The 25,243-nt window shown below is 42.9% G+C and overlaps 1 protein-coding gene across 1 annotated transcript in view; it reads left to right on the plus strand.

Annotated features, from left to right (window-relative positions):
• TMC2 (transmembrane channel like 2) overlaps positions 1–25,243 on the plus strand; it is a 62,694-nt gene that overhangs the window by 9,249 nt on the left and 28,202 nt on the right. The window contains exons 4-9 of the mRNA XM_060247720.1: positions 853–1,005; positions 2,195–2,285; positions 4,790–4,871; positions 6,984–7,090; positions 12,602–12,700; positions 21,088–21,233. Coding sequence (XP_060103703.1) covers positions 853–1,005; positions 2,195–2,285; positions 4,790–4,871; positions 6,984–7,090; positions 12,602–12,700; positions 21,088–21,233 — 678 coding nt within the window. The remainder of the gene's footprint in view (positions 1–852; positions 1,006–2,194; positions 2,286–4,789; positions 4,872–6,983; positions 7,091–12,601; positions 12,701–21,087; positions 21,234–25,243) is intronic.

Raw genomic sequence — 25,243 nt, forward strand, 5'->3', positions numbered from 1 at the left:
AAGTTGCCCCAGAGCTGTGAGTTGGCACACCACTATTCTGCAGCAAGCAAGATCCTCTGACAAGCGGTTTCCACTTGCTGCAGAATAGCAGCGCACCAACTTGCAGCTCCGGGGCAACTTGTGCAAAAACAGAGAGAAGCCCCACTAGCAAAAGGGCTCTCCACAAACGTAGTGCGAAATTGGTACTATCTCAATAACCAAGGGATTACTTCTTAGCAGCTAGCACTGGGAAACATCAATGGACCATTCTGTATAATCAAAATAATAAAAGACTGGATGGGCTGCAGAGCTGCAAAGTTTTGAAAAGGGACTACTCTTAAAGCCAAAGCCACAAACAACAGATGTAAATATTGACATCCATTTTTCTTTTGCTGGCCATGGTTCAGTTTGCCATCTAGAGAAAGAATCCCCAGGAACCATCCAAAGTTCCAATACAACCTATCAATTTTCTGCATTGCTTACTAAATATTACAAGAGAACGTTAGAGAAGAACTTGACAAAGGGCAGTTGCTCTCCCTCAAGTGTGTACAGTATTGCAGAAATCTTGTTTGAAACTAATTCACATGACCACAGGATGCCTGATAGCTACTTAATAATTGATGTGTTACCTATTGATCTGTGTTCAGCTGAGCATCTACAAATGCAGAGCAATTTTCACTGTTAATTTGTAAATACTCAAAAAGCTGTTTTTGCAACGAAAAGCAAGAAATTTAAGCCTCTGCTTGCAACAGCTGTGTACACAAATACAGCTGAGATATGTGAAAGATCTTCAAACTCCTATTATGACTTATATCATACAAGAACTCCCTCAAGCAATTATTTTCCTGTTGTGCATTTTGTTTTTGTTCCCAGTGGTTCCTCCTCTGCATCCAACTCCTCAGATGATGAGTCTCTGAATGAGGAAGAACTGTCCAAGCTAAAGGAACAGGTAGAGGAAAAGAAGAAACTGATATCTATCATGAGAAACAAACCCTGGCGGATGGCAAAGAAATTAAAAGTGCTCAGGTATGGTACCTCAGTGGTTTCAGTTTTCACAACTGACACATCAGAGAGAGAGGAAGAGACTGTGTGTGTGTGGGTGTGTGTTCAGCAACCTGCAGACTGTAACATCGTTTCACAAGACATATGTTTTGTTAGTAATTATTGCCACTTTCAGGCTCCTGGTCTTGGGAGAGCAACCAGTAGAATTTTGCTGTGTGGTTTGAGCCATTAAAGCTTCGAAGGCAGAAGTCTTATCATTTGTGGTTACTGGAGAGAAGCTAATGAGCAAAATTCTCCTCAGCTGATACCCAAGCCTGGCTTACTTTATTGCTTTATTTAAAGACAAGTCTAAAAGCCTGGCTTTTACAAGCCTTGTTGAAATAAGCTCTCTGCTCTTCTTTGATTATTCATGCCTTTTGTTATAGGCATGAGTAATCAACAGGATTCTTTCCCAAGATTCTTCATACTCAGAAGTATTAACATTTGTGAGTAGTTAAAGGGGGAACTGATTATATTGGTTGCTAATTTAGAGTACTCTACCAAGCTCATCCATGAGAATGATAAAATGTCCCCCTTCATCTAAGTCAGAGATCCCCAACATTATATCCGTGGGTGCCATGGCACTCACCAACATCTTTCCTGGTAACCACAAAGTATTTTAAGAAAATGGGGACCATATGGGGCATCTGATTGGACATCAAAGATCGTGCAGATTACAAGAATGTTGTTTTGGTGGCAGCCGACACTACACTGTTGGTTCTGTTCTCTCACTCACTTGTCTTATCCCAGCATATTTTTAAAAATTGTCCTTTTGTGTGTGAGTGTGCAACTCTGGCTCCCATGGTGGCCATTTTGTGGTTGCACAATTTCAAGATGAGGATCCTTACGTGGATCCTCATTGGGTACAATTGAGCTAGTTTCTGAGTAAACATGATGTCTGTCTGATGGAGGACATGGTAAGGAGGTCATTGGAGCCATTCCATAGATATGCCCTTGGAGGAGAAAATCCCAGTTAAGAACTTATTTGTGTAGTACTGAACAAGTGACTGTAAATTACTGTATGATTAAGACCGTGAAATTGAGTTTCTGTTGCTCAGAAGTCTCTTGGGACTGCAAGGTTCATATTTCATTTCTGAGCTGCACAATAATAAATGTTAAATCTTTTACATCAATTTTTTTTTTAAGTATAACCGCCTTTTAATTTTTAAATTAGGGAGGCTCAAGCTTTTGTAGAGAAGTTTGAAGGTGCCTTAGGAAAGGGGAAAGGACGAAAACTATATGCATATAAAATGATGATGGCAAAGGTAAGCCCTGCAGGAGTTTCTGATAAAAGGAGGAAGTTCTGTGCTTCTGTGGTTTATTTTTCAATACAGAAAGTTAAAAGCCTGTATCTCTTAGGTTAAGCATGCAAATGCTGGGGTTGAAGATGACAAAAATGTTCAGTATTATGGAAACCATATTTTTTTAGACTGAACCTCAGTGTAGAGTTACCAACCTCCAGGTGGAGCCTGGAGCTCTCCTAGAATTACAACTGACCTATACACTATATTACTACTACTACTACTATTTCAATTTAATCAGTCACTTCACTACAGCAACAAATCCCCACTGGATAAAATTGCAGCTTGAGTGGGTGGACTACATGACACCACATCACGCCCTCTCCACTCCCCAGACACTGTTCCCAAATGTTCAACAATTTTCCAAGCTGGAGTTTGCAGCCCTAGTTAAGTTCAATATGCCACAATGAAATATAATACTAGTAAACTGCACCCACACTAGATGTTTTGCTCTGCATCCTCACTAGATTCAGGTGTGTTTACTCAGAAGTAACTCTCCTTTAATTCTCCAGTTGCCCATTTTCCAGTTTGCCAGTTCACATGTCATGGGGGGGGGCACATTTTTGAGCCTCACTCCCATGGTGCTGGTGGAAAGCGTTATCAAGTCACAGCCACTTTATGCAACCCTACAGAGTTTTCAAGCAAGAGACACACAGAGGTGGTTTTCTATTGCCTGCCTCTGCATAGCAACTCCAGACTTGACTGGTAGTCTCCCATAGCAACCCTGGACTTGATTGGTTGTCTCCCATTCAAGTACTAACCAGGGCTAACTCAACCTTGCTTCCAAGATCAGGTTAGGCCCATGTCAGTACCTAGATGCAGGCATCGGATTCAGTGGCCGTTCACAGGAGCACAGCTCCTGAACCTTTCTGAGCGTTCCACCTTCTCCTTCTGAGAGTTCCACCTCCTTGTCCATTGAATAGTAGGTGCAGCTGCATAACTATCCCTGGATGAGCTCCACCACCTATTTTTCTACAAAACGACCCCTGCCTAGATGTATTGCTCCATCAAATATTTCAGTTTTCTATACACTTTGAAAATGTAATTGAAACATCAAAATGTAGTTCTAAAAATAAAAACAGAGTGCATATGCACTCCAGTGCAAAATAGGACATATTTAGTATCTAAACATGTTTTTAATTTTAAAAAACCAACAGAACATTTGAAGCAAGGGTACAGGGTATTAGTTTGCCCTAGTAATATAACAGACATTGTTTAATCAACAGCTCTGATTCCCCCACATTCTGCACTGCTGTGGATGCATTAGTTGGGGATGGGGCCATGGGAGAATTGCACTTTCCCATTAACACATTCTTGCCCTTCAATGTTGGGGAAATGTAATATTTCTACAAAGATCACTTTGAGAAGAAATGGAGAAGGCCCTCTAGAATTGCTTCCTAAGCAAAACTTAAGAGTTAAAACATTCAGCTCTGTTCTGTTCCCTCCACATATAGAATGGAGCAGCTCAGAGTGTCCAATGGGAAGGTCCTACCTGAGCCAGGAACTCACAGGGTATCAATCCTTTCCCAGGTTCAGCTCCCTCTCCACTTTTAAAGGCCCACCCAAATGACACATTAAAGATCTGTGATCAGATCTCATATGTTTTGAGCTTTGCTGTAAAGCTATTGTGGGAGGATATGGATCAGGATGGAAGTGGCGGTCAAGGAGGATAAACCATGCATCCTTTTCCTGATATAAACTGACCTTTTACAAGCCACTATTGACTACCAAAGGAGAAATGTATGGTTTCCTTGGGGGACCAAATACCTCTACACTCCTCCTAACCCCAGTCACAAGACTTCTGTTTATCAGCGCTTCAGGTCAGGAGATCTGCATCTCATCTAGTCTGACTTTATTGCTGGCCTGCACTACAGGGCTGCTGAAATCAGCTATCTGAAACATTTCAGCTATTCAAAATGTGAACTATATCTTCTACTTTGGGGGGAGGCAATATCCACAAAGGCTTGCAAAGTCAGAAAACGAATCCCAAACTTGAGCATGGCAACCTTAGGCCAACTCCTGGGCTTTAAAAGTCCAGCTTTTTCAGACATATTTAATGTGAATTGTCTAGAGCTATGAAGCTCAGTAGGTCGGATAGACACTTGAAATAAGAAATCTTATATAAAACATAGATATCGCTAGCATTCAGATAAGTGGGGGTGGGGAGGAAGACAATTATTCTTCAGCAGTTAGGGTTTGCAGAACTGAGAAAGATTTCTTTATAAAAGTTCATTGTCTCCTCATGCCTCTTTTTCTTTTTTATAAGGAAGAATCAAGGGGAAGTCCCCTTGTCTTTTCTCTCATAACTCAAGTGCTCAGAATGTCACAGTTTCAATAGAAATTCAGTCCTTTGAGTTCAGGCTCATCTTCAGGTTTCAGGCCACTAGTGAATCATTTTAAGGGTTCCAGAAGCCTTGGCTTCCCAAGGGAGGGGGGAGGAAATTACTTGTTCCTGTTTTTCTTTCCAGAAATGGGTCAAATTTAAGAGAGATTTTGACAATTTTAAGACACAGTGCATACCTTGGGAAATGAAGATAAAAGAGGTGGAAAGTAAGTGAATGCTTCTGTCTATTGTTACAAAAGTATCTTTAAAAACAATTAACACTATTTTAAACATTCAAAGGAATAAGGATCCTCTCAGAACAGTCCGTGCTTGCTAAGCAAGCCTCCCTAAAACATCCTATTCCTTCTTTTAGAAATTTACACTTGGCAGTGTTAATCCCTTTATATTCCATGTGTGGAAGAGAAATGCTACTATTTCCCATTTATTTATGTATTACCATTGCCCACTATTATCCCCAGTGGAGACAAAGTGACTTACAACATCTTTTTCCTAGGAATTATTCTGTGAGGCAGGTTAGGCTGAGAGTGTGTGACTGCCCATCATCACCCAGTGAGCTTCCATGGCAGAATAAGGATTCACACCTGGGTCCTGAGGTGCATTCAGACAACAATAACTACTACTTCTTGTACCACTACTACTCCAGTGCATGGTGAATATTGCAGTCTTTCAATCCAATCTGAAGGCTGATTGCATGGGATGTACACAGAAATATTTTACACATAAAGACTTCTCTTTCATCTAGGGAAGGGCATAAATGGAACCACAAAACAAAATTCATTATGAATTTGCCCTACTCATAGTTCACAAACAGAAGTTTGTGACAGGTCTACCCTCACAAACTTCCATGAACTTTTAAAGCAGTTTGTGGATAGAGTAGAAAGCCAGGAGTTTAAAGGGACTCTGAGTCCATTTAACCCCCTTTTTTTCTGTTCCCCACAAAAATTGCAAAAAAATATCTGAGAGGTGGGGAGGCATTCCCTGCTGCTTCACTGTTTCAGGCTTTCTGCAGTTTGTTTAAATATTAAAGGGACTGCAGAAGACAGCCTGCAAAAAACAACTGCTTTTCCAGCTTTCTGAAAACCCCATTTAAAGGGACTATATTCCCTTTCAGCAGGGTTTGCAAGGCCATGAACCAGCTCAGTTCATGAACCAGCCTCCTGGTTCACTTTGTGGTTTGTTTCATGATTGGGCCATGAACCAAACAGCATTTTCTTGGTACATGCCCATCCCTACTCCCATCACCATTGGGCTGAGATCAACTCTATTGTCATTGAGATCAACTCTATTGTCATGCAACTCCTCCAACAAAGAAGGGAGCTTGTTCTCCCCAGGAGCTCCACATGCACATCAGAACAACTGCAACCTTTCAGCCTGTCCCACTACACAAAAGAAAGCCTGTGGATCAAAGGACTTATTTGCATAGGGGTTATTTCCGAGAGTGAAGAAAGTCCAGGATGTCCAATCCCTATAGTCCATGGATTATATGTTCACCAATGGTTTCAGCTCCTACTGAAACCATCCATCCTTGTAAGAGATCTTTGTCTTGTAGCTTGAGTCTGACGCTAAAACCTTATGGACATTGTGCAATGGACTCAACAATCACACTTAAGAGACCAGAATGAAGACAAAGTTCTAACAAGGTTTATAAAGAAGGCCTGCTACAGCATTTGTGATCATTTAGAGAAATCAGCAAGTTAAGGTAGGCCACTGACAGCTCTACCATGAGGCTAGGGAGGTGGCAGATATGGTGTTTGGTGTGGACATTCTAGTTTCCAAGAGAAATTACACTAGACTAGCTTTAAAAGGACAATGTCTGGACAAAGACTAGACCAATCACTTTGTCTCAGCCTAATTTACATTTTTGTGAGAACAAAGTGGGGAAGATCCCCATCCACCATCCTGAACTCCTCAGAAGAAAGGTGGGATAAGAACATGCAACAATTTTAGTGCTACCTTAGATGATAACACTGACCTAAATCTAGGAGACCCACATGCAATATGCATACCCATCTTCCCTACCCCTCTGGCAACTGTCAGAGGAATACCAGCTAGGTGTTTGGGCTGAGGAGAAGGGACAGTTCAATTCAGAAAAAAGCCAACAATGCTGCGAACAGTGAAAAAGTAAAGCTGGCACTGAGGATGCTGTAAACTTGGGTTGGAGCCAACTTGTGTTCGTTTAAACATCAAAGGTCAATGAAAAGTAATGTCTCAGAATAAAAAACTGGGCTAGATTTGTGAGCAGAAAGTTAAATAGTGCTATACTCTGGCAAGTTGTGTGAATTCAGCACCATTCTAATGCCATCCTTTCTTTGTTTAAGGTCACTTTGGTTCTTCAGTGGCTTCCTATTTCATATTTCTGCGGTGGATGTACGGTGTAAACTTGGTCCTGTTTGGCTTAATATTTGGACTAGTTATAATTCCAGAAGTATGTAAGCAATGATCCTAGCTGCTTATCAATATGAACACAGGGGGTTAATACTTAATAGTTGCATGTGTTTATATAATATATGCAATGTCACCTATGTGAAAAAGCAGCATACAATACACCAGTGTTTCCGGAGAAGGCTAACCTACAGCCTTTTCCCTGTATCAGATGTTCTCTCCCCATGCTAAGTGTAAAGTCTCAATGCAGTTTTTCACTAGGATGGAAGTCTTCCTTAACAAGGAATAACCTCAGGGTGGCTGGGATGGAAGTGCACTGTCCTTTTCAAGGCTTTTTTTGTAGAAAAAGCCCAGCAGGAACAAATTTGCATACCCCCTGACATCGCCATTGTTTCACACAGGGCTTTTTTGGGAGAAAAAGCCCAGCAGGAACTTATTTGCATATTAGGCCACATCCTCTGATGCCAAGCCTGCCAGAACTGTGTTCCTGCTCAAAAAAAGCCCTGGTACTTTTCATTTTTCCATTTTTCCTTGAGACTGGCAGTGCAGCCAAGAGATGGCCTAGGGGCTTCAATCACAAAAGAGTTTGGAAAGGGATAATGCTGATTCCCAGGCTTGGTTCATATTCCCCCTAGAAAACAATTTCTAATTTAGTATCCTTATCTGCGACCTGAATGGTATCAATTCCAGGAAAGTGTACCATGTGATTTTGATGCCTTCGGAGTTTTTTTTTTTTTTTTGCAATATTGCTACTAGCCACAGTGCAAGGTTTCTGTGCCCTGCAGCTCCCTCTCCCATCCCTATGACAGCAATATTCGTTTGTACAAATGCTTGTTTAATCAATGCAGATTGCAGCATTAAGCTTTAATTGGTATAGATGAGAGGGTAGCTACTGCAGCATTAGGGTTGCCAGGTGGGGCCTGGAGATCTCTCACTTTTACAACTGATCTCCAGCTGACAGAGATCAGCTCCCCTGGAGAAAGTGGCTGCTTAGAAGAGTGGACTCTATGGCATTGTACTATGCTGAGACCCCTCCCCTCCCCAAACCACCTTCTCCGGGCTCCACCGCCAAAGTCTCCTGGTATTTTCCAACAGAGACCTGGCAAGCCTATGTAGAATTACACTGCTCTGCTTGCAGTGCTGTCTAATCACTCAAGACAATATTGGATATTGGATTTATATCCCACCCTATACTCTGAATCTCAGAGAGATCACAATCTCCTTTACCTTCCACACACACACACAACAGACACCCTGTGAAGTAGGTGGGGCTGAGAGAGTTCTTGCAGCAGCTGCCCTTTCAAGGACAACTCCTACGAGAGCTATGGCTGACCCAAGGCCATTCCAGCAGCTGTAAGTGGAGTAGTGGGGAATCAAACCTGGTTCTCCCAGAGTCCACACACTTAACCACTACACCAAACTGGCTCAAGTGCACATTAGCGTGACATTACTGTTCATCAGAATAATGATATAAGAAAGGTACTGATACTGAATTAGTTCATATTGTCATCTGGACTAATACTGTCCTGCGTAGTTCTCCAAGGTTGTAAGTAAAGTCCCAACTTTGTTACTTGATAGCCTTTTAATAAGGATTTAGCTTGGGACTTTCTGCATGCAAATAAAGGCTCTAACAATGCCCATGTGGGTCATTGCTGACACATCCCATACCACTGAGCACTTTAAAATAAAACTTGTACGAAAACTTCTGGAGACACTGTCTACTGTAGAACAAACCTAGACATGTGCAATTCTTAAAAAACGACAAATATTTAAATGCAGAAAGGTTGATTTGTTAGCTTCCTTTTCTACCCCATTGAGCTTCACAGTTATGGTGCTCTAAGTAGGCCAGATATTAAATGACTACCATTAAACAGGCAATTCTGTATTTAACAGCATTGTAAAAAAGTTACAGCACTTTTGAATTTCGTAGTATAACCCCCAATAACCACTTATAAATCCACTGTCTCTCTCAAGAATGGACAGTCGCTTGAATAACAAAAACATTCCCTTCTCACTGATGGTAATAATTAAGAGCAGGTTCACCAATTCGCCTTTACTACTCAAGTGGACACACACCTAATGATCCTGTTGGTGTTGCAGCCATTCAGCGATTAGGTGTTTGAAACTGCTCAAACATTACAGAAAGGGTTTTCATATCACCAGTTGCAATACTTTGTCCAAGACACAATGGAGGTTCATCTACATGCCCTCAAGAGCTGAGTGAATTATGTACTTGCCCTTGTCAGCCCTTAAGTCAATGTATATATTGCCTATATCTTATAGACCAAAATAGACAGACACCAAGCATCCAGTATAACAGAAGCACATAATGCATTATTGTGTCCTGACAACTCATGCCTTGTAAGCTATGGTTTGGATCCTAACCATTTATCAATTGGTGGAAGTGGGAGAGAATGATGTTTTTGACCCCTTAGAAGAACCCACATGGACAAAAAGCCATGTAGGATGGGAGAGGAAGTGAGGAGGGGAATTGGTTAAGATCATCCTTCCATCCCATTATTTCTTCATAATATACCATGGGACCACCAAAACTGTTCCTTTGCACAGTCCCAACCTTCTTTTTTAAAAAAATCCCCATTTTCTTGTGCTCTCTTGTGGCTATTGTCTATTGATTCCACCCTCCTGAATCCTTGCACACACAGGAGAATGATTATTTCACAGACTCTGAGATCACAGTAACTACAAAGCCATGAACAAATGTCCCTGAGCCGAGTCCGATTTTTGTACTGGGATGAGTGCTGCAGAGAGATATAAACCTAATCCTTTTACTGCATTCAAGGGGGAAATAATCCACCCTGTTCATGATAGCAAGAACTCTGCCATCTGCCCCAGACAAGTTGAATTCACATTGCTGCAGTGTGAAATGGGTTCTTTAACTACCTCTTCACAAATAATGGCTAGCATTAAAAACTGTACTTAAATGTATGGTGGATTAGGATTTTATTGTGCATTCTCTTTGTGCTAATATTAATCTCCAGGAAGACTATCGATACAAAACATTCAAGTTAATGTTCTCTATAACAATATAAAAGAAGAGCCTGCTATAAAGAGAGAGAAACATATTGCAAACTTCTCAAAGAACAGAACACATAGTCACCACTATTATCATTCTCTATTTCCTGTTCTGATCTTGCAAAGGATTCCAAAGACTTTGCAACTTTCCCTTGATCATTTACCCTTCCTCAGCTCAAACAGAATTTGTTCATTTGAACTTGCCAACAATATGCCTCATACAAGGTGACCATCTTTATAGAAGGAATATTAGATTTCTCTCACTTTGACTTTCAAAACTTTTCCCCGGTGACAGTTGAAAACCAATTCTTCTTCAAACATTTTTTATCAGTTTCATTTATACATCCAAAACTCTTACCATGTGCATCTTTTATGTCCACATTGTTTTGGCATTGAGAATGTTTTCAAGTTAAGCTCAAGGCAAGGTGTGTGTGTGTGGGGGGGTGTAAATTAATTCAGAAGACAAGACCTTCATAATGTCTTAGGACATTTGTAAAGACTTCTCTGACCTCAACTGAAATGAAAAGTGTAACAGCTAGAACACAAATATATGCTAGGAGCACTCAAGGGATCCGTCATTTCAAATGTCTAGACAGTAAAGAATATATAAGGCAGCATCCATGCAGCTGTTTTACTCTGCTTTCGCTTCCAACCAGAGAGGTATTTTCACCCAAATCCACGTGATGACATTCTCCAGTCATCCGCTTTCTGGGCTTTCCCCCAATTTTTTGTAAGCCTTATTTGCTATGATCCCTCCCCCCACCCTGCAAAGATCACAGCCAAAACTAGCTGCTATGTGGATGGTTAAGGGGCACATTTTCAAAACTTCCATCCATGTTGACACTGTTTTCCTGCTGGCATCTCTCATACCCCACCCCTGCACAATTAGAAATAATTTGCAGGCATTTAAAAAAAACTGTAATTGCTATAGAAATCAATATTAAGTTTAAAACTACCAATTAAAAGAAATGGCTAAAAGCCATCTGGCAGCACAGGATAAAGATAGGTTTGAGGAGACCACAAATGAAAGTACAGAGAATAGTAAGGAGTACAGTAGCACCTTTAAGACTAACAAATTTTATTGTAGCATAAGCTTTCGAGAAACACAGCTCTCTTCATCAGATGAGTACAGAGAATAACCCTATACAGATGCTACATTGTTGCTGCAAATGCTTCAGCATTCGCAACAGCAATGATTGACCAATGGAGAATCGTTGCCATCTGGATGTAACCTTTGTCTGTATGTAATTCAGAACAGAATTATGTCCTTGGATTTTAAGCAAAAGTCAGTTAGTGGAACAAAACTCTATTACTGGGATTTATGCTGGTTCCACTAAATGTCACAAAGTAATCAAGGCTGCACCCAGCAGCAGTGAATTTACACTAACAGAAAGCTAGGGAGGGATTTTTGCTGCTTCCCCCCCTCTGGCTACCAGCTTCCAGTTCCCCTTTCTCCAAAGAGCAGCATTACAAGGAATAGTTTGGGCTGCAGCTGGATGGGAGAGAGGTCAGGAAGTTCTGCTCCTTCCTTTAGCACAAATAACAAGGTCCAATCCAGTGCACAAAATTTTGAGTTCTTCTCATCTCTTTCATGAGGCTGGATGTTTAGTAGAAGAGGAAGAGAAGGAGATTGGATTTATATCCTACCCTTCACTACCTGAAGGAATCTCAGAGTGGTTTAAATCTTATTTCCTTTCCCCTCCCCACAACAAGCACCCTGTCAGGTAGGTGGGGCTGAGAGCTCTAAAAGGAACTGCTCTTTCCAGAACAGTTCTGAGAGAGTTGTGACTGACCCAAGATCACACCAGCAGTTGCATGTGAGGAGTGTGGAATCAAAACTGGTTCTCCCAGATAAGACTGTTCACTTAACCACTATACCAAACTGGCTCTCAGTAGAGAAAAAGGGGTAGGTAGGAGAAACAAAAAGATACTTCAGGGTAGGATGATCAAGTTCTGAAATGCCTCTTTCTCTCCTCCCTCCTTGTTCTTAGCACTGAACATCCAGTCTAATGAAGAGTTCAGAGAACTTGAAAGTTTGTTCATTATTCTGATTGGTCCAAATAAAAAGGTGTTAATGCTGTTATTTTGTTTGTTTTAAATGGACCGACAGTGCAATCTTAAACAGGGCTACCCTTCTAACTCTATTGCAATCAAAATGGACTTACAAGGGCATAACTGTTTAAGATTGCACTGCAATACAACTGGGATAGAGCCAACCATCTTTTCCACCAACATGAGTGATTATTTCATGGGTGTGGGAGTACTCCTTAGACTGGAGGAAAGCTTCACACTTTAGTCCATCAAGTAGTAGGATCTACCCCACTACTTTTAACTTGCTATTTTAGTATTATGATCCAACCTGCTCACAGAAATCAGATCACGTAAGTCATTGACACCCTAACAAGAGGAAGGCAAAATGACCATGCTCTGTCATTGATGGGGGGAGGGAGAGGATGAGAATAAATGGAAAAATATTTGTAATATTTTGCACATCATAACATTTGGATTAACTTTGTACTAGATTTTAATGGGAACAGCATATGGAAGCATTCCTAGAAAAACAGTACCCAGGGCTGAGCAACCAAAAGCTATGGATTTCTCCGTTCTCTGGGATTTTGAGGTAGGTACCTTCAGATGTATGCTGAGTCTTCCCATTAGAAGACTCACATAGCCTTTTGTGAGTTGGAGTGGGGGAGGCTAGCGAATGTCTTACCAATTCTTAGTCAAAACCTGAAGTCTTGCCATAAGAAGTAAAGCTACTCTCTAGGTTTAGTCATTCCAGTGTGGTGCACCTCTGAGAAATGAAGAGTTCCTTCTAGCCTACATTCCTGCACTCCAGACCCAATTCAGGACCCAAGCCAAGGGTCTAGAAAACCTTCAGAAACTTAGTAGTACTTTAGCCAATTCATGTTTTCACTTAGGGTTGCCAGGTCCAACTCAGGAAATATCTGGGGACTTTGGGGGTGGAGCCAGGACCAAGGTTGTGACAAGCACAATAGAACTCTGAAGGGGTTCTGGCCATCACATTTAAGGGGACCGTGCTCCTTTTAAATAACTTCCCTCCATGGGAAATAATGGAGAATGGGAGCACCTTCTTTTGAGGCACATAAAATTGGACCCCCTGGTTTTTTTAAACTTGAAGGAGTTTTGAGGAGAGGCACCGGATGCTATACTTAAAATCTGGTGCCTCTACCTCAAAAAGCAGGGGCCCCTTCAGGGCCCCAGATACCCACAAATAGATTCTCCAGTATACCCTATGGTGACCATTCAAACCCCGCCCCCCCTCACTTTCTGGTAATCCTAAAGCAGGGGAGGGCCTCCAGTAGGGGATTGGCAACCCTATTTTCACTAAGACAGTTGTTAATTCTTTTGTTAAAAGGCTCAGGAGCTCTCAGTACTAGGGCTTTATCCAAGCAGAATAACCAAAACATGAAATGGATAGGCAAGAATGAAAGATCCCAAAGGCATGGTATTATAACTGAAAAGCTTTGAAACAACTTTTATACAAGGAAAACTGGACGTCATCTGGTGCTAGCAAATAGATAAATGTCCAAAATATAGAGATGATCATAAGCATTCCCCACAAATGTCTAATTAGAACATTCAGCAGGGCAAGATTGTTCAAAACATACTTACATTTCAGTATTTCTTTATTCATGTCATTGTTCAAAATGGAGGCAGGTACCTATTAATGAGAACAAAGGTATTAGCAAGGAGCACAGGACTTATCCCAAGTGTATGCTGTGATTTGTTAGCCTTTAAGGTGCCTGAGACTCCTTTTTCTTTCCCTGTAACTTATTGACAGAGCTGCTTCACTAGTAACCTTGATTAATTTAACACATATAGTAGTTAAGTTGTTGCAGATATTAAAGTCCTGGTTCACACAATCAAGCCTATCAATAATTTTAAAAACCTATTGAATTGTTATCAATCTTAAACCAGAATGGTATAGTCGTTAAGAGCAATGTACTCTAATCTGGAGAACTGGGTTTGATTCCCCTCCCCATGCTTCAGGGTTATCAGAAAGGTGGGGGTGGGTGGGAATGTCCACTAGGCATTCCATTATACCCTGTAGAAATCAATCCCCATAGGGTATAATGGAGAATAGATCCATGGGTATCTGGGCAGGGAGCTTTTTTTTTAAGTAGAAAAATAACTTCCCTCCATGGGAAATAATGGAGAATGGGAACGCCTCCTTAAAAACCTCCAAATTTAAAAAAGATTAGACCAGGGGTCCAATTTTATAAGCTCCAAAAGATGGTGCCCCTATCCTCCATTATTTAAAAGGTGAGTGGTCCCTTTAAATGTGATGGCCAGAACTCTCTTTGGGGTTCAATTGTGCCTGTCACAACTTTGCTCCTGGCTCCACCCCCAAAGTTTCCTCCAACCCCAGATATTTCTTGAGTCAGACCTGCAACCCTACCTTGGGCCAGTCACAGTTCTCTGAGATCTCCCAGCCCTACCTCACAGGGTGTCTGTTTGGGGAGAGAAAGGGAAGAGGATTGTAGGCCACTCCAAAACTCCTTCAGGTAGTGATGGGTAGGATATAAAACCAACTCTTCCTCTTCTCTTCTTAAACAGGAGTTCGGTGACACCTTAAAGACGAAAAAAATTATCCTAACATAAACGTTTGTGAATCAGAGCTCACTTTACTTCACTTCATACTCCTGTTGTATTTTGCTGCTAAAGACTAACACAGCTACCCACCAGGAATTATCATCAAGCATAGTTTTTAAGGTGCCACAAGGCTGCTTTTTTGTTTTTATTCAGATAATTAGCAGTCCATTTGTACCAGGAAAGAGCTTAAAGCCTGGTCACAAGGTGCTAGACAAAGACAATTTCATATTCAAATGCCATGAACATTTTTTTTTTACAAAGAGAAAGTGAGACGTTTGGATAAAACGGAGTGAGACAACTGTTGAGAATGCTGAAACTTCAGCTAATAAAGGAGGGGGCCGTGACAACCAATGAAACCACTGGAGACCCTATTTGTGTAAAAAAGCAGCATATAAAAGCTTTAAAAAAATAAGTTTTAGATTCAGATATAGAACAAAAACTGACCAGTGAAGCCATCAAGGCCTGAGGCAGAAGCTCAGTCCCACCCCTGAGGTTGCCAATCTCCAGGTGAGACCTGGGGTTCTCCTGGAATTATAACTTATCAGAAGACTACAGATCCCCAGAGGGGAAAAAAATGGCAGTTTTGGAGGGTGGATCCAATGGCATCACATCACTGCTGAGCTCCTTCTTTTCCCTAAGCTCCACTCTCCCTAGCTCTACCCCCAAATTTCCAGGAATTTCCCAAGCCAGAGTATGCAACTATATCCAGATGACATCTCGCACCCCCGGTGCCCGCAGCAGTAAGGGTAAGCACAGTGGTAGCAGGCGGCATGGCACCAAGTTCCTTTGAGTGCACCCACCACCCCCGATGCCCCTTCCTCACTGCTGCCCACCCGGCCGCAGGTAGGCAGAGGAGGGAGGTGGAGAGGCAGACGACAAGGGTGAGTGCACCAGTGGTGGGGAAGGGGAACTGGGAGTGGCAGGGCATGTGCAGGTAGGGGGAGGGGTACCCACCAGTCACCCTGAGACCAGGTAGCACCCTAGGCATCCACCTACCTGACTTACTGGGATACGCCAGCCCTGTGTATCCACCCCAACCCCCCACTGCAGATCATATTAGAAGCAATACATTCCCATCTATACAATGGAAAGGAGCTAAAGTCCAATCCAAAATCCCCTGAGTGCATATCGCAACTGACTCCATTGTCATTCAACATTCTTCCCAGAGTCTCAGACAGCTCTTCAGTTAATATGCAGTATAATTGCAGTTTCTGTGAGTTCATTATGTTCAGCTAACATTTCTATTAGGGAGGTCACATGCAACAAGCCGATAACGTCGCTGCTGTCCGTACTGCCACCACACCTTCCTGGAATCCAGCCACTAATTTTGGTCCCGGAAGTGGCACCATCATTTGCTTTTTTCACATAGCTTCCCTATTTCAGACAATGATTTTTATATCTCCACTGTAGCCTAAAATGCCTCATGCTAAATGCTACTTCTGAGGGACAGGGTGATCCCTGCCCCCTGGAACAGCCCGAAGGAAGGAAGGCAGGCAGCAAAAACGGCCACGGGATTCATCCCATCACACCAGCACAGCTTTCCCACTACATGGGAATAGCACCTACACCACTTAAATGACAGGGGCAGCACACCACATCACTCAGTTCACCACTGCTACAGAACTTGATGCCATGTCTGTGAGTTGCGGGGGGAGGGGGCAGTGAAAGCATCTGTGTTCCAATGGCTTATGAAAGCCTGCAGCTTGTTCACCCATTCAAATCATCACTTGGGATGGCAGACAATGTTCCTTCTAAGCTGGGAGCTGGCTCATAGTTTTTTAGCCTCCAGCTCACACATTTTTGTCTTAGCTCAGGAAGGGTGGCCCCAGAGCAGACTAATTTATGCAGTAACCAAATCACTCACTCACAGCTTTAATGCCAGTAGCTAATGGAGTAGAATTTTTGCTCACAAGACTCCACAGCTTAGAGCGAGTATTGGTGGCAGGCAGCATCCTGGGCTAAGCAAACCTCTGCAAACAGGTCCTCAGGCAGGCCTAATGTTTTCAATAGTATCAGGTCGTATGCTGCAAGGTATTCACTGTTGGCGGCTGAAGTGGTGACATGTGTGTGTGTGAAACAGCCCTGAGAATCCTGCACCACCCATCATAAACATAAGTAGACTCAATTATTTAAGCATCAGCCTTTTCCTTTGTAGTGATCTGAGCTGCTGTGTCACGAAGCCTCCCGGCTTGCGAGTGCACTGAAGCTTTGTAAAATATGCATCAGAGACATACCAGGAAAGGATAAGATTAAATTTTAAAAATGGAAGTAGACAATGAACAATTTCCAATGCATAACCCAGCAGACCCTGCTTTAGAAAATGCATAGGTGAGAGAGACAGAATTAAAACAAACATTTCCTCCCCTCCCCCCTAAAATGGATTGCATAACAGATGACAGCAGAAAAGAATTGACTTAATTTTGGTTCAGGACACCATTTTTGACACAGTGTTCTAGAGGCTATAATTTTGCTTTTTCATGCAACAGGAAGAAAAAGAGACATATGCGTAAGTGCCCTGCAAGGCCCCCAAGCTGAACATTATTTTGCTAACAAACTACAAAAGAGAGCTCTTTTGTGTTTGACTTTTTACAGTGCTTTCCGTCTCTGGCTCTCCCAGCCACACACAATAGCTCCTGACCCAGAATCGAAAGGGTTGCATTGCTGGTTGCCCTTGTTTGCCACTGTTCTCACTGCTTCGGTCTCAGCAGCAATTTTGCTATGGCAGGGAAGGGCCAAGATCCTTTTGTATTTGTGGCATTATCCAGCATGAGGAGGAGAACTAACACTGCCTATTAGAGATGCTGAAATAACAGCACTTCCAGAGCAGTGACCTACCCGAATCACATATTTGAATGGAGATAGTGGAGGATAATTGTAGCCTCTCCCTATATTACTTTTAGAGGCGGCACACTCATAGCTTAAGGTGAAGATAATTTGAGAAGGGAAATCTATCTAGAAGATGTAATTTCTGCCTCTCCTCCAAGAATTCTGCCCAACAGTATAATTTACTGAAGACAGCATCTTGCAATCCCTGCCAGGGGATTTCTTTCCTTCATTCATCTTCATACAGAGACAGACAGAGATACAGAGATAGAAAAGAGAGACAGTGCACTGGTGACTTCTAAGACTGCTTCCTTGTGAAGCTCTTGTTGTCCACTCCCCTGCCCCCTCCATTGGCAGCAGGTTTAATTTGGTCTTCCACACAATATTGTTGTGCCTTCGCCCACTTCCTTGGTTTTTCCCAGTTCTACTGAGCTGAGGTCTTCCTCCGCAACCCCACTTTGGCAAGATTGTTCAGACTATACCCCAACAGGGTATAATGCCAACTCTATCTTGTTCACAGCTGGTGCTACTTCCTCATAGACTTACCATTTTCCTTCCCCCACTGCTCCAGGTATTTTCCAACACAGACCAACCCTAATTCCCATTGCAAATGCAATTAAAAAAAAAATGGAGAACTACCCCTGAGCAGAAGCAGCCTAAAATGGCCCTCATTACCCATTTCCAAAGATGCATGATAGTTTTATTGAAGTTGCATCTAAGTAGTGAAAAACAGACCCTTTGGTTTGTTTTCAACACCCCCCTCCAACATACTTTAAGAGTTTCAAGACATATCAGACCACAAATCCCCACATAACCCTGACATTTTGTATTTTGCTCCACCTTCTGTGGCAGCCAGCTGGAGATGAGTTGTAAAAGCGAGAGATTTCCAGGCCCACCTGGAGATTGGCAACCCTATCATCTCTGCCACCTGCTGCTTTCCCCTATAAACTCTTCCCACAAAATTTTCCTCACCCCAGACAGGTTCCAGACTCAAGTTAAATGGAAAATAGTGCCCCCCAAGGGAGGAGGAGCAGCTGGAGGAGTAGAAATTTCAAGGCCAGGGGGAGGAGGCAAGGGAAGAATTAAGGTTTCAGCACAGGGCCATGCACACATACAAACTCTCACACCATTTTTTTTCTGCAGATCACCACCTCCTCAGAAAACTTTGTAGCAAAGTGGAAAGGCTGCCAGGCTAACAGTGCATGCACTACACTTTAACATGTTGCTTAATCCTAACTGGTATCAGATAAACACAATGTCTGTTAAAGGAAGTTATATTTACCAGGACTAGGGAGAAGATATGGGCCAGTTCTGCACTAGACCTTTAATCTTGGTTCAACCATGTCCCCAAACTGACATTCTACATTTGAATCATGGAAGCATAGAAACCAGTTTGATTCTATGGCCGTTTTCCCACTCACGTTTTACTGGCGCCACGACCACCCTGACGCCGGCGAATCTGCCTGGATTTCGCAACAGAAGCGCCGGCGCTCCCAGAAGCGCCGGCGCTTTCCGTCGCTAAGCCAGCGCAAACGTTTTCCTGCATCTTTGCGATTTCCGTTTGCGCTGGCTTAGTGACGGAAGTAGCCGGCGCTTCTGGGAGCGCCGGAGCTTCTGATGCGAAATCCAGGCAGATTCGCCGGCGTCAGGATGGTCGTGGCGCCAGTAAAACGTGAGTGGGAAAACGGCCTATGATTCTAGTGTAGAAAATCAGTTTGGGGACAGGGCTGAACTAGGATTAAAGGTCTAGTGTGGAATTGGTCCTGCTCTGGGTCCCCAAAATCAAAAGTATGCTGCAGAATTGAAGAAGAAGAAGAAGAAGATATTGGATTTATATCCCGCCCTCCACTCCGAAGAGTCTCAGAGCGGCTCACAATCTCCTTTATCTCCCTCCCCCACAACAAACACCCTGTGAGGGTGGAATTGGAGCTGGAATGCAGGCAATGGAAGGCACTCCACATGTTTCTGAAAGAACAGCTGCTTACCAGATATAAATTGCTTAGCATTATCCATGAGGATGAGTGACTAAAGGTTCAGTTTATACTGTTTCTTGTATCTAGCCAAAAACATCAGTTGCCATTACAGACACTAATGGGTATGCTACTGAAGTCACTTAGCAGGCATCTTGGATACAGCACATACCTGATAAACTTCAATAATAAGGCAGCAAATGAGTGGACAGACTATGTCTTTTTGTAGCTCCAAAATTATGGCTGCTGTGGATTGCAGAATGTCACTAGATTTCACATATAGGAGAACAATCCGTTACATTTGAGAAATTCTGAAGATTTAGCTTGTAAAAAGCAAAAAAACAAATTCTGTTAAATTTCTATCAATGTTTGTTAGAATCAGTTCCAATACTTACCCCTTTTTAAAAATAGAAATGAGAAGAAATGCACAACTGTTTCTGCCTCAAGGTCCTGAAGGTCCAGGGCATGCTAGGACTGAGTTCACAAATTTAACAGAGACACACTAGCCCCGGGGAACTGGTTGAAGCAGCAAATTATTTGCTGCCCAGAAACACCCTGAAAAGGAGAAGAGCCACACCTGCTCCTTAGGCCGTGGTTGAGACCCAGTCCTGCAAAAACTACATGCAATAGAGCTCGATAGTAGGAGCACAGGCTAGAAGCCTGACCCTCTTTCACTGTTGAGCTGTCTTTCCCACTCTCTTTCATAAAATTCATAATGTTGATCAAAAATGTGTAAGAAATGCAAGACTATGTGGCGGTCATGTTTGGTTATACCACATTTTTGGGAACAAAATTATTATCCAAATCATCATACGTTGAGCTTTAAACTTTCTAAAGAGCTGAAGGTTCTTTTAAACAAGTCTTTTACAGGGTCTTTTAAACAAGTATCTTGGATAGAGTAACCCAAATGGTGATTGGGGCAGCCAGATCTCTTGTTAGAGCTCCGGCCTCCAGTCTCCTGCTGCTATTCTATGGAGCACTGAGAGCAACATGTGATGGGAAAAGTGGCATTGCAGCAACACCACTTCAGGTTACGTACCCAGAAGTGGCATCTTAGTAGTGCTCTATGAATTTCCCATATCTCTGTGATTGACTATAGAGATTTGGGAAATTCCCAGAAAATCTTCTTGGTGCAGACACACCACTTCAGGGTATGTAACCAGAAGTTACGTTACAGCATTTTGTGCCATGTCAATTACCCTGCTCTGCCCCCAAAACCTCCCAGGGTTGCCAGCAGAGAACTAACAACTCTAATGGTGATTGCTGTACCATCTTAAGAAATGAAATATCATCCTATGGGTATGCAAAGTTTGGAAGCTGACAACATCTAATTGAAGAGAAGTAGTTTGTCTGAGAAATGGGAGACAGAAGGTGCCATCTGTCTTTGCAAACTACAGGAATCCTTTCTTTGACTTCTGGGAACAGAAATTTGGGCTGATGTTAGATATATGTGATTGTTCTCCCCTGTTATAATTCATAATTATCTAATGTTTTTAATATGTTTGTGACCTTTAGTATGTTTAAAAAGAAGGTTTATATTTAGAAGAATAAAACTGATGAGCTTTCATTGAACTTGACTATCATTCCCTCTTTATAGGGCTACATTAAGTATTCTGCTGTCTTCTATGGCTACTACAATAACCAGAGGACAATTGGATGGCTAAAGTACAGGTTGCCGATGGCATATTTCATGGTTGGTGTCGTGGGTGTGTATGGATACAGCTTGATGGTCGTAATAAGATCGTAAGTTCAGCTGTTTCTTCAATGCGGCTTTACAACAGATGCTGCTTTATGCATTGTCCCTTTTCAATTGTTATGACTTTTAAAAAAACCTATTAGAACTTTAAATACAATTTGCAATTTACTAAAAATCAATACACTGAGTAGTAAGTGAACCCCTTTTAAGCAAAGAGCAGAACAGATCAGTATAAGGGCCTATACTATCCAAAGGCAGCTACCCAATCACATAATGGTGGAGAATTAAGTTTAAGTTATTTGTGTCTATGCAGAAACCAAACCATAGAGATACTGGTGGCTCTACTTCTTCTTTAGGAATTACAATTAGGAAAATCTACATAGGTACTGAACAAGGGGCTGCCACCATTGTTTCTGATAATGTTATGAAATGGAGCTTATGGTTTAGACAAGCAGCTACTGAAAGGCAAATCAGTGGCCTCAAACAATGTAAACTAGCCCTCCCTCTCAAAGCCACTATTATGGAGGACTGAACTACTAAGGCAAATGTGATATATTCCTAACTGTGTGTTTTCCTAATGCTAATGTGAAGGTCAGGGGCATTTACATGGGAGAACTGCTAATCAGGAGAGGTGCTTAACTCTTTTCCTGACCGTTGGTTGGGCCCCACAGCTTCTTCCCCCAGCTGTTATTTTTTTATAGTTTCTCTTCAGCTGTCTAGAAGACTGGTAATAAGCCAAGCTTGGGGTGGGGGAAGAGAAGCCTTGTGAGTAAGGTAGCCAACCTCCAGGTGGCACCTGGAGATCTTCTGCTATTACGGTTCATTTCCAGATGACCAAGATCCGTTCCCCTGGAGAAAATGGCTGCTTCGGAGGTTGGACTATATTATACCCTGCTGAGGTCCCCCTCTCCCCTAAACCCTACCTTCCCTAGGCTCCACCTCCCAAAAAATGCTCAGGTATTTCCCAACTCAGAGCTGGTAACCCTACTGTGTGAGACAGATTGCAGGAAACTGGCAGGCAACAGTAGGTTATGCTGCACCTCAACCACCCATCATCACCCAGTGCCCGATTACACCCTGTGGAAGCCCCTAGGCAATTGAAATTTTGGGAGGCCCCTTGTAAATTATCTCAGAGTCCGAGCACCCATCCCTCCACCCATGGCCCCTGCTGCAGCCTGCAGTCACCGTCTCAAAAGCCCCTTTGACAAAGCTGCAGGGGAGAAGCAGAAAGAGGCAAACTTGGCAGCAACGCCAGGCAAGTTGGGCAAAAAGCAACTCAGTTGCTGGCTGCACATGCAGGCTGGGAGGGCCGCAAGCGAGGAGGTGGGGGGAACCAGGGGGAAAAGCCAGCCTGGGACCCCTAAAGGCATGGGGCCCATAGGCCAGTGCCTATTTGGCCTAATTGTTAATCCAGCCCTGTCACCACCCCTTGCAAATGCCCTTTAAACTCACAGGTTTGGCAGGATAACATCTAGTTCCATCCTGAATCTCTGAAATAGGACGTACAGAAGATCACTTGTGCACCCTGTGTAGAAGAGGGACCTTGGGCATCTTTCCCATAGTAAGGTGCAAGCTGCAAGTATAAATTCATCCATCTCACTGTGCTGACAATGCAGAGGTTGTACCTTCGTACATTACTCTTGGAATACGGAACAGGAAGTGTATTATACATGGCAGGACTGTGGCTCAGTTGGCTGAGCCTCTGCTTCTCATACAGAAGGTCCCCAAATTCAGTTCTGTTTGAGGGATCAGGTAGGAGGTGAAATGGAAAAAACAGGCCCTGTATAGCCACTGTCAGTTTGAGTGGACAGTATTCCCTGATAAATAAAAAGTCTGGGTCAGTGTAGGATAGCTTAATGTGTCCTTCACATATCCTTTTCTGGTGCTTCACTGCAATATCCTGGGTGCTGACCCAGCTTTTCTAATCCATGAACACTCTGGATTATCACACACACACACACACCCAGTTTATACAGGTGGAGCTTTGAATTATTTTATCACAAGGGTAAAAAGGAATATCAGGTATTGAAGCCATACCTGTCTAGGTTAATATAAGTAGCTTCTGCAAAGCCAGAAATGGATCCCTTATCTTCAGCTCTCTTTCCTTAATCGCACAGAGCCATTATTTTAGGAATACAGATAGGCCAGCTGGGTTGTTTCATTTGTGGGCAGAGGCTTTCCCCTGTATTCTTTGCGCACAATTGCAGCTCCTTCAGATTTGGGCTAGAGAAGATGGACAAACATAGAGATCACCAAGACCCTGACAGGCATTGTTGTAAAACCATGCATTAGTGGCCTCAATTCAAGAGATAACAAAGTTGCACTTACTTGTGACTATTGTTCACCAACTGAGTATCTTCTGGGCAGCCACACATGGGGGACTGTTCGGGAGTCAGGTGCCATGGGATTCGGATCAGCCAGATTCTGCCAACCCTGGGGAGGCAGAGGACTCTGGGGAAGAGGAACAGGCAGGCAAAGGAAGTCCCAGCTCTCAGTCAGTTACTGACAACCTGCTACAGGAAACTACTGCTACCCAACCAAGTGACAGTCCTGAAAGTAGCATCCCAGCTGTTCAGGCCCAGGACTCAAAGGCAAATAGTGCCCCCCCCCCATCCACCTAGTCTCCAGAACTGCTGGAACGCAGCCAAAGGAGGGTCGATCATGAAATGCTGGAGAAAAGACAGCGTGTGCGATTAGCAACCCAGAGACATTTGGGTACTCATTTGTGTATAAGGCACACCCCCTGGCATCACCATTGTTCCACACGGGGCTTTTTTTGTAGAAAAAGCCCAGCAGGAACTCATTTGCATATTAGGCTACACTGCCAAGCCAGCCGCAACTGCGTTCCTGTTCAAAAAAAGCCCCTACCTCCTTCTTCGGGGGCAAAAGAGAAACTGAAGCTAAGCAGGAGCTATGCAAGGGCACATGGTCTGTGGGGCAGGAAGAAGCTTCTGAGTCTGGCACATAGTGCCTCCCGGGACTTTTTTTGTAGAAAAAGCCTGGCAGGGACTCATTTGCATATTGGGCCACACCCCCTGATGCCAAGCCAGCTGGAACTGTGTTCCTGCTAAAAAAAAAAACCCTGGTGCCTCCTGGAGGCTTTTAACTGTAAAAACCTATTCAAGGGCAGGCCTGCTCACGCACAGTCCCCCATGTGGGACCGTACAGAAGACCAATGATGAATTTATGCTATAAACTAGCAATATATCAACTACATAATGTATTTCAATCATCAAATTAAAGGCAGAAAGGAAACAAACTGGAGACAGCATTGCAACCTGCTTCACCAGAAAACACTCCAGGTATATGAAGTGATTTTTTTTCTATAAACGGCCAGTACATCCAGGTTGAAGTACTTCTTCACAGAACGAATAGCTCGCATATGTGGTGATAGCTTCAAAAAGGATTAGACAAAGTGTGTGTAGCAGCAGCAGCCAGAAACGGAACCTGTTTTGAAAAGTGAAAATGAAATAGATTTCTGGGGCATCTCAAAGAGTAACAAATATTTTGTGGAATGTGTTTATGTATGAAGCTGAGGCAAGTAATCTATAAGGCACAGTGTAATCTGTACTCTCCTGAGTACAGATCCTGATTTAACAACAATAAGACAATAATATATTTGCTAGTTTTAACAGGCTGAACTGCACTGGACAGAGGAAATCCACAAAGTTAGCTTCAACCAACTCTTCTATTGGTGAGAAAGGAAGTGGGGGGGGGGGTCCCTTTTCATCACCAAAAAAGGCTATGCTGGTGATCATAGGATTTCCATGTACAAAAGCCATGAAAGCTATGGTAGGGAATTGGGTGAGACTGAGTGGAAAATCTGGTCACACACTAGTCATATCCAGGGCCTCCTGCTCTGTTTTTTTAAAGAACAGGGTATAGGGCAATTCTAAGTAGGGAAATTGTACATGATGAGGGAGGGTGAGTTCCCGCCCCCCTCCCCAAAAAAATACTAATGCAAATCTCATTCCACAGAGCAGCTTTTTGGCTTTAAAAAAACAGAGGGATAATGATCTTCTATGTCACATAAAGCTGGGCCCAAATATGTTGTTTT

The sequence above is a fragment of the Heteronotia binoei genome, chromosome 10 (assembly GCF_032191835.1).
Source record: "Heteronotia binoei isolate CCM8104 ecotype False Entrance Well chromosome 10, APGP_CSIRO_Hbin_v1, whole genome shotgun sequence".
Lineage (NCBI taxonomy): Eukaryota > Metazoa > Chordata > Lepidosauria > Squamata > Gekkonidae > Heteronotia > Heteronotia binoei.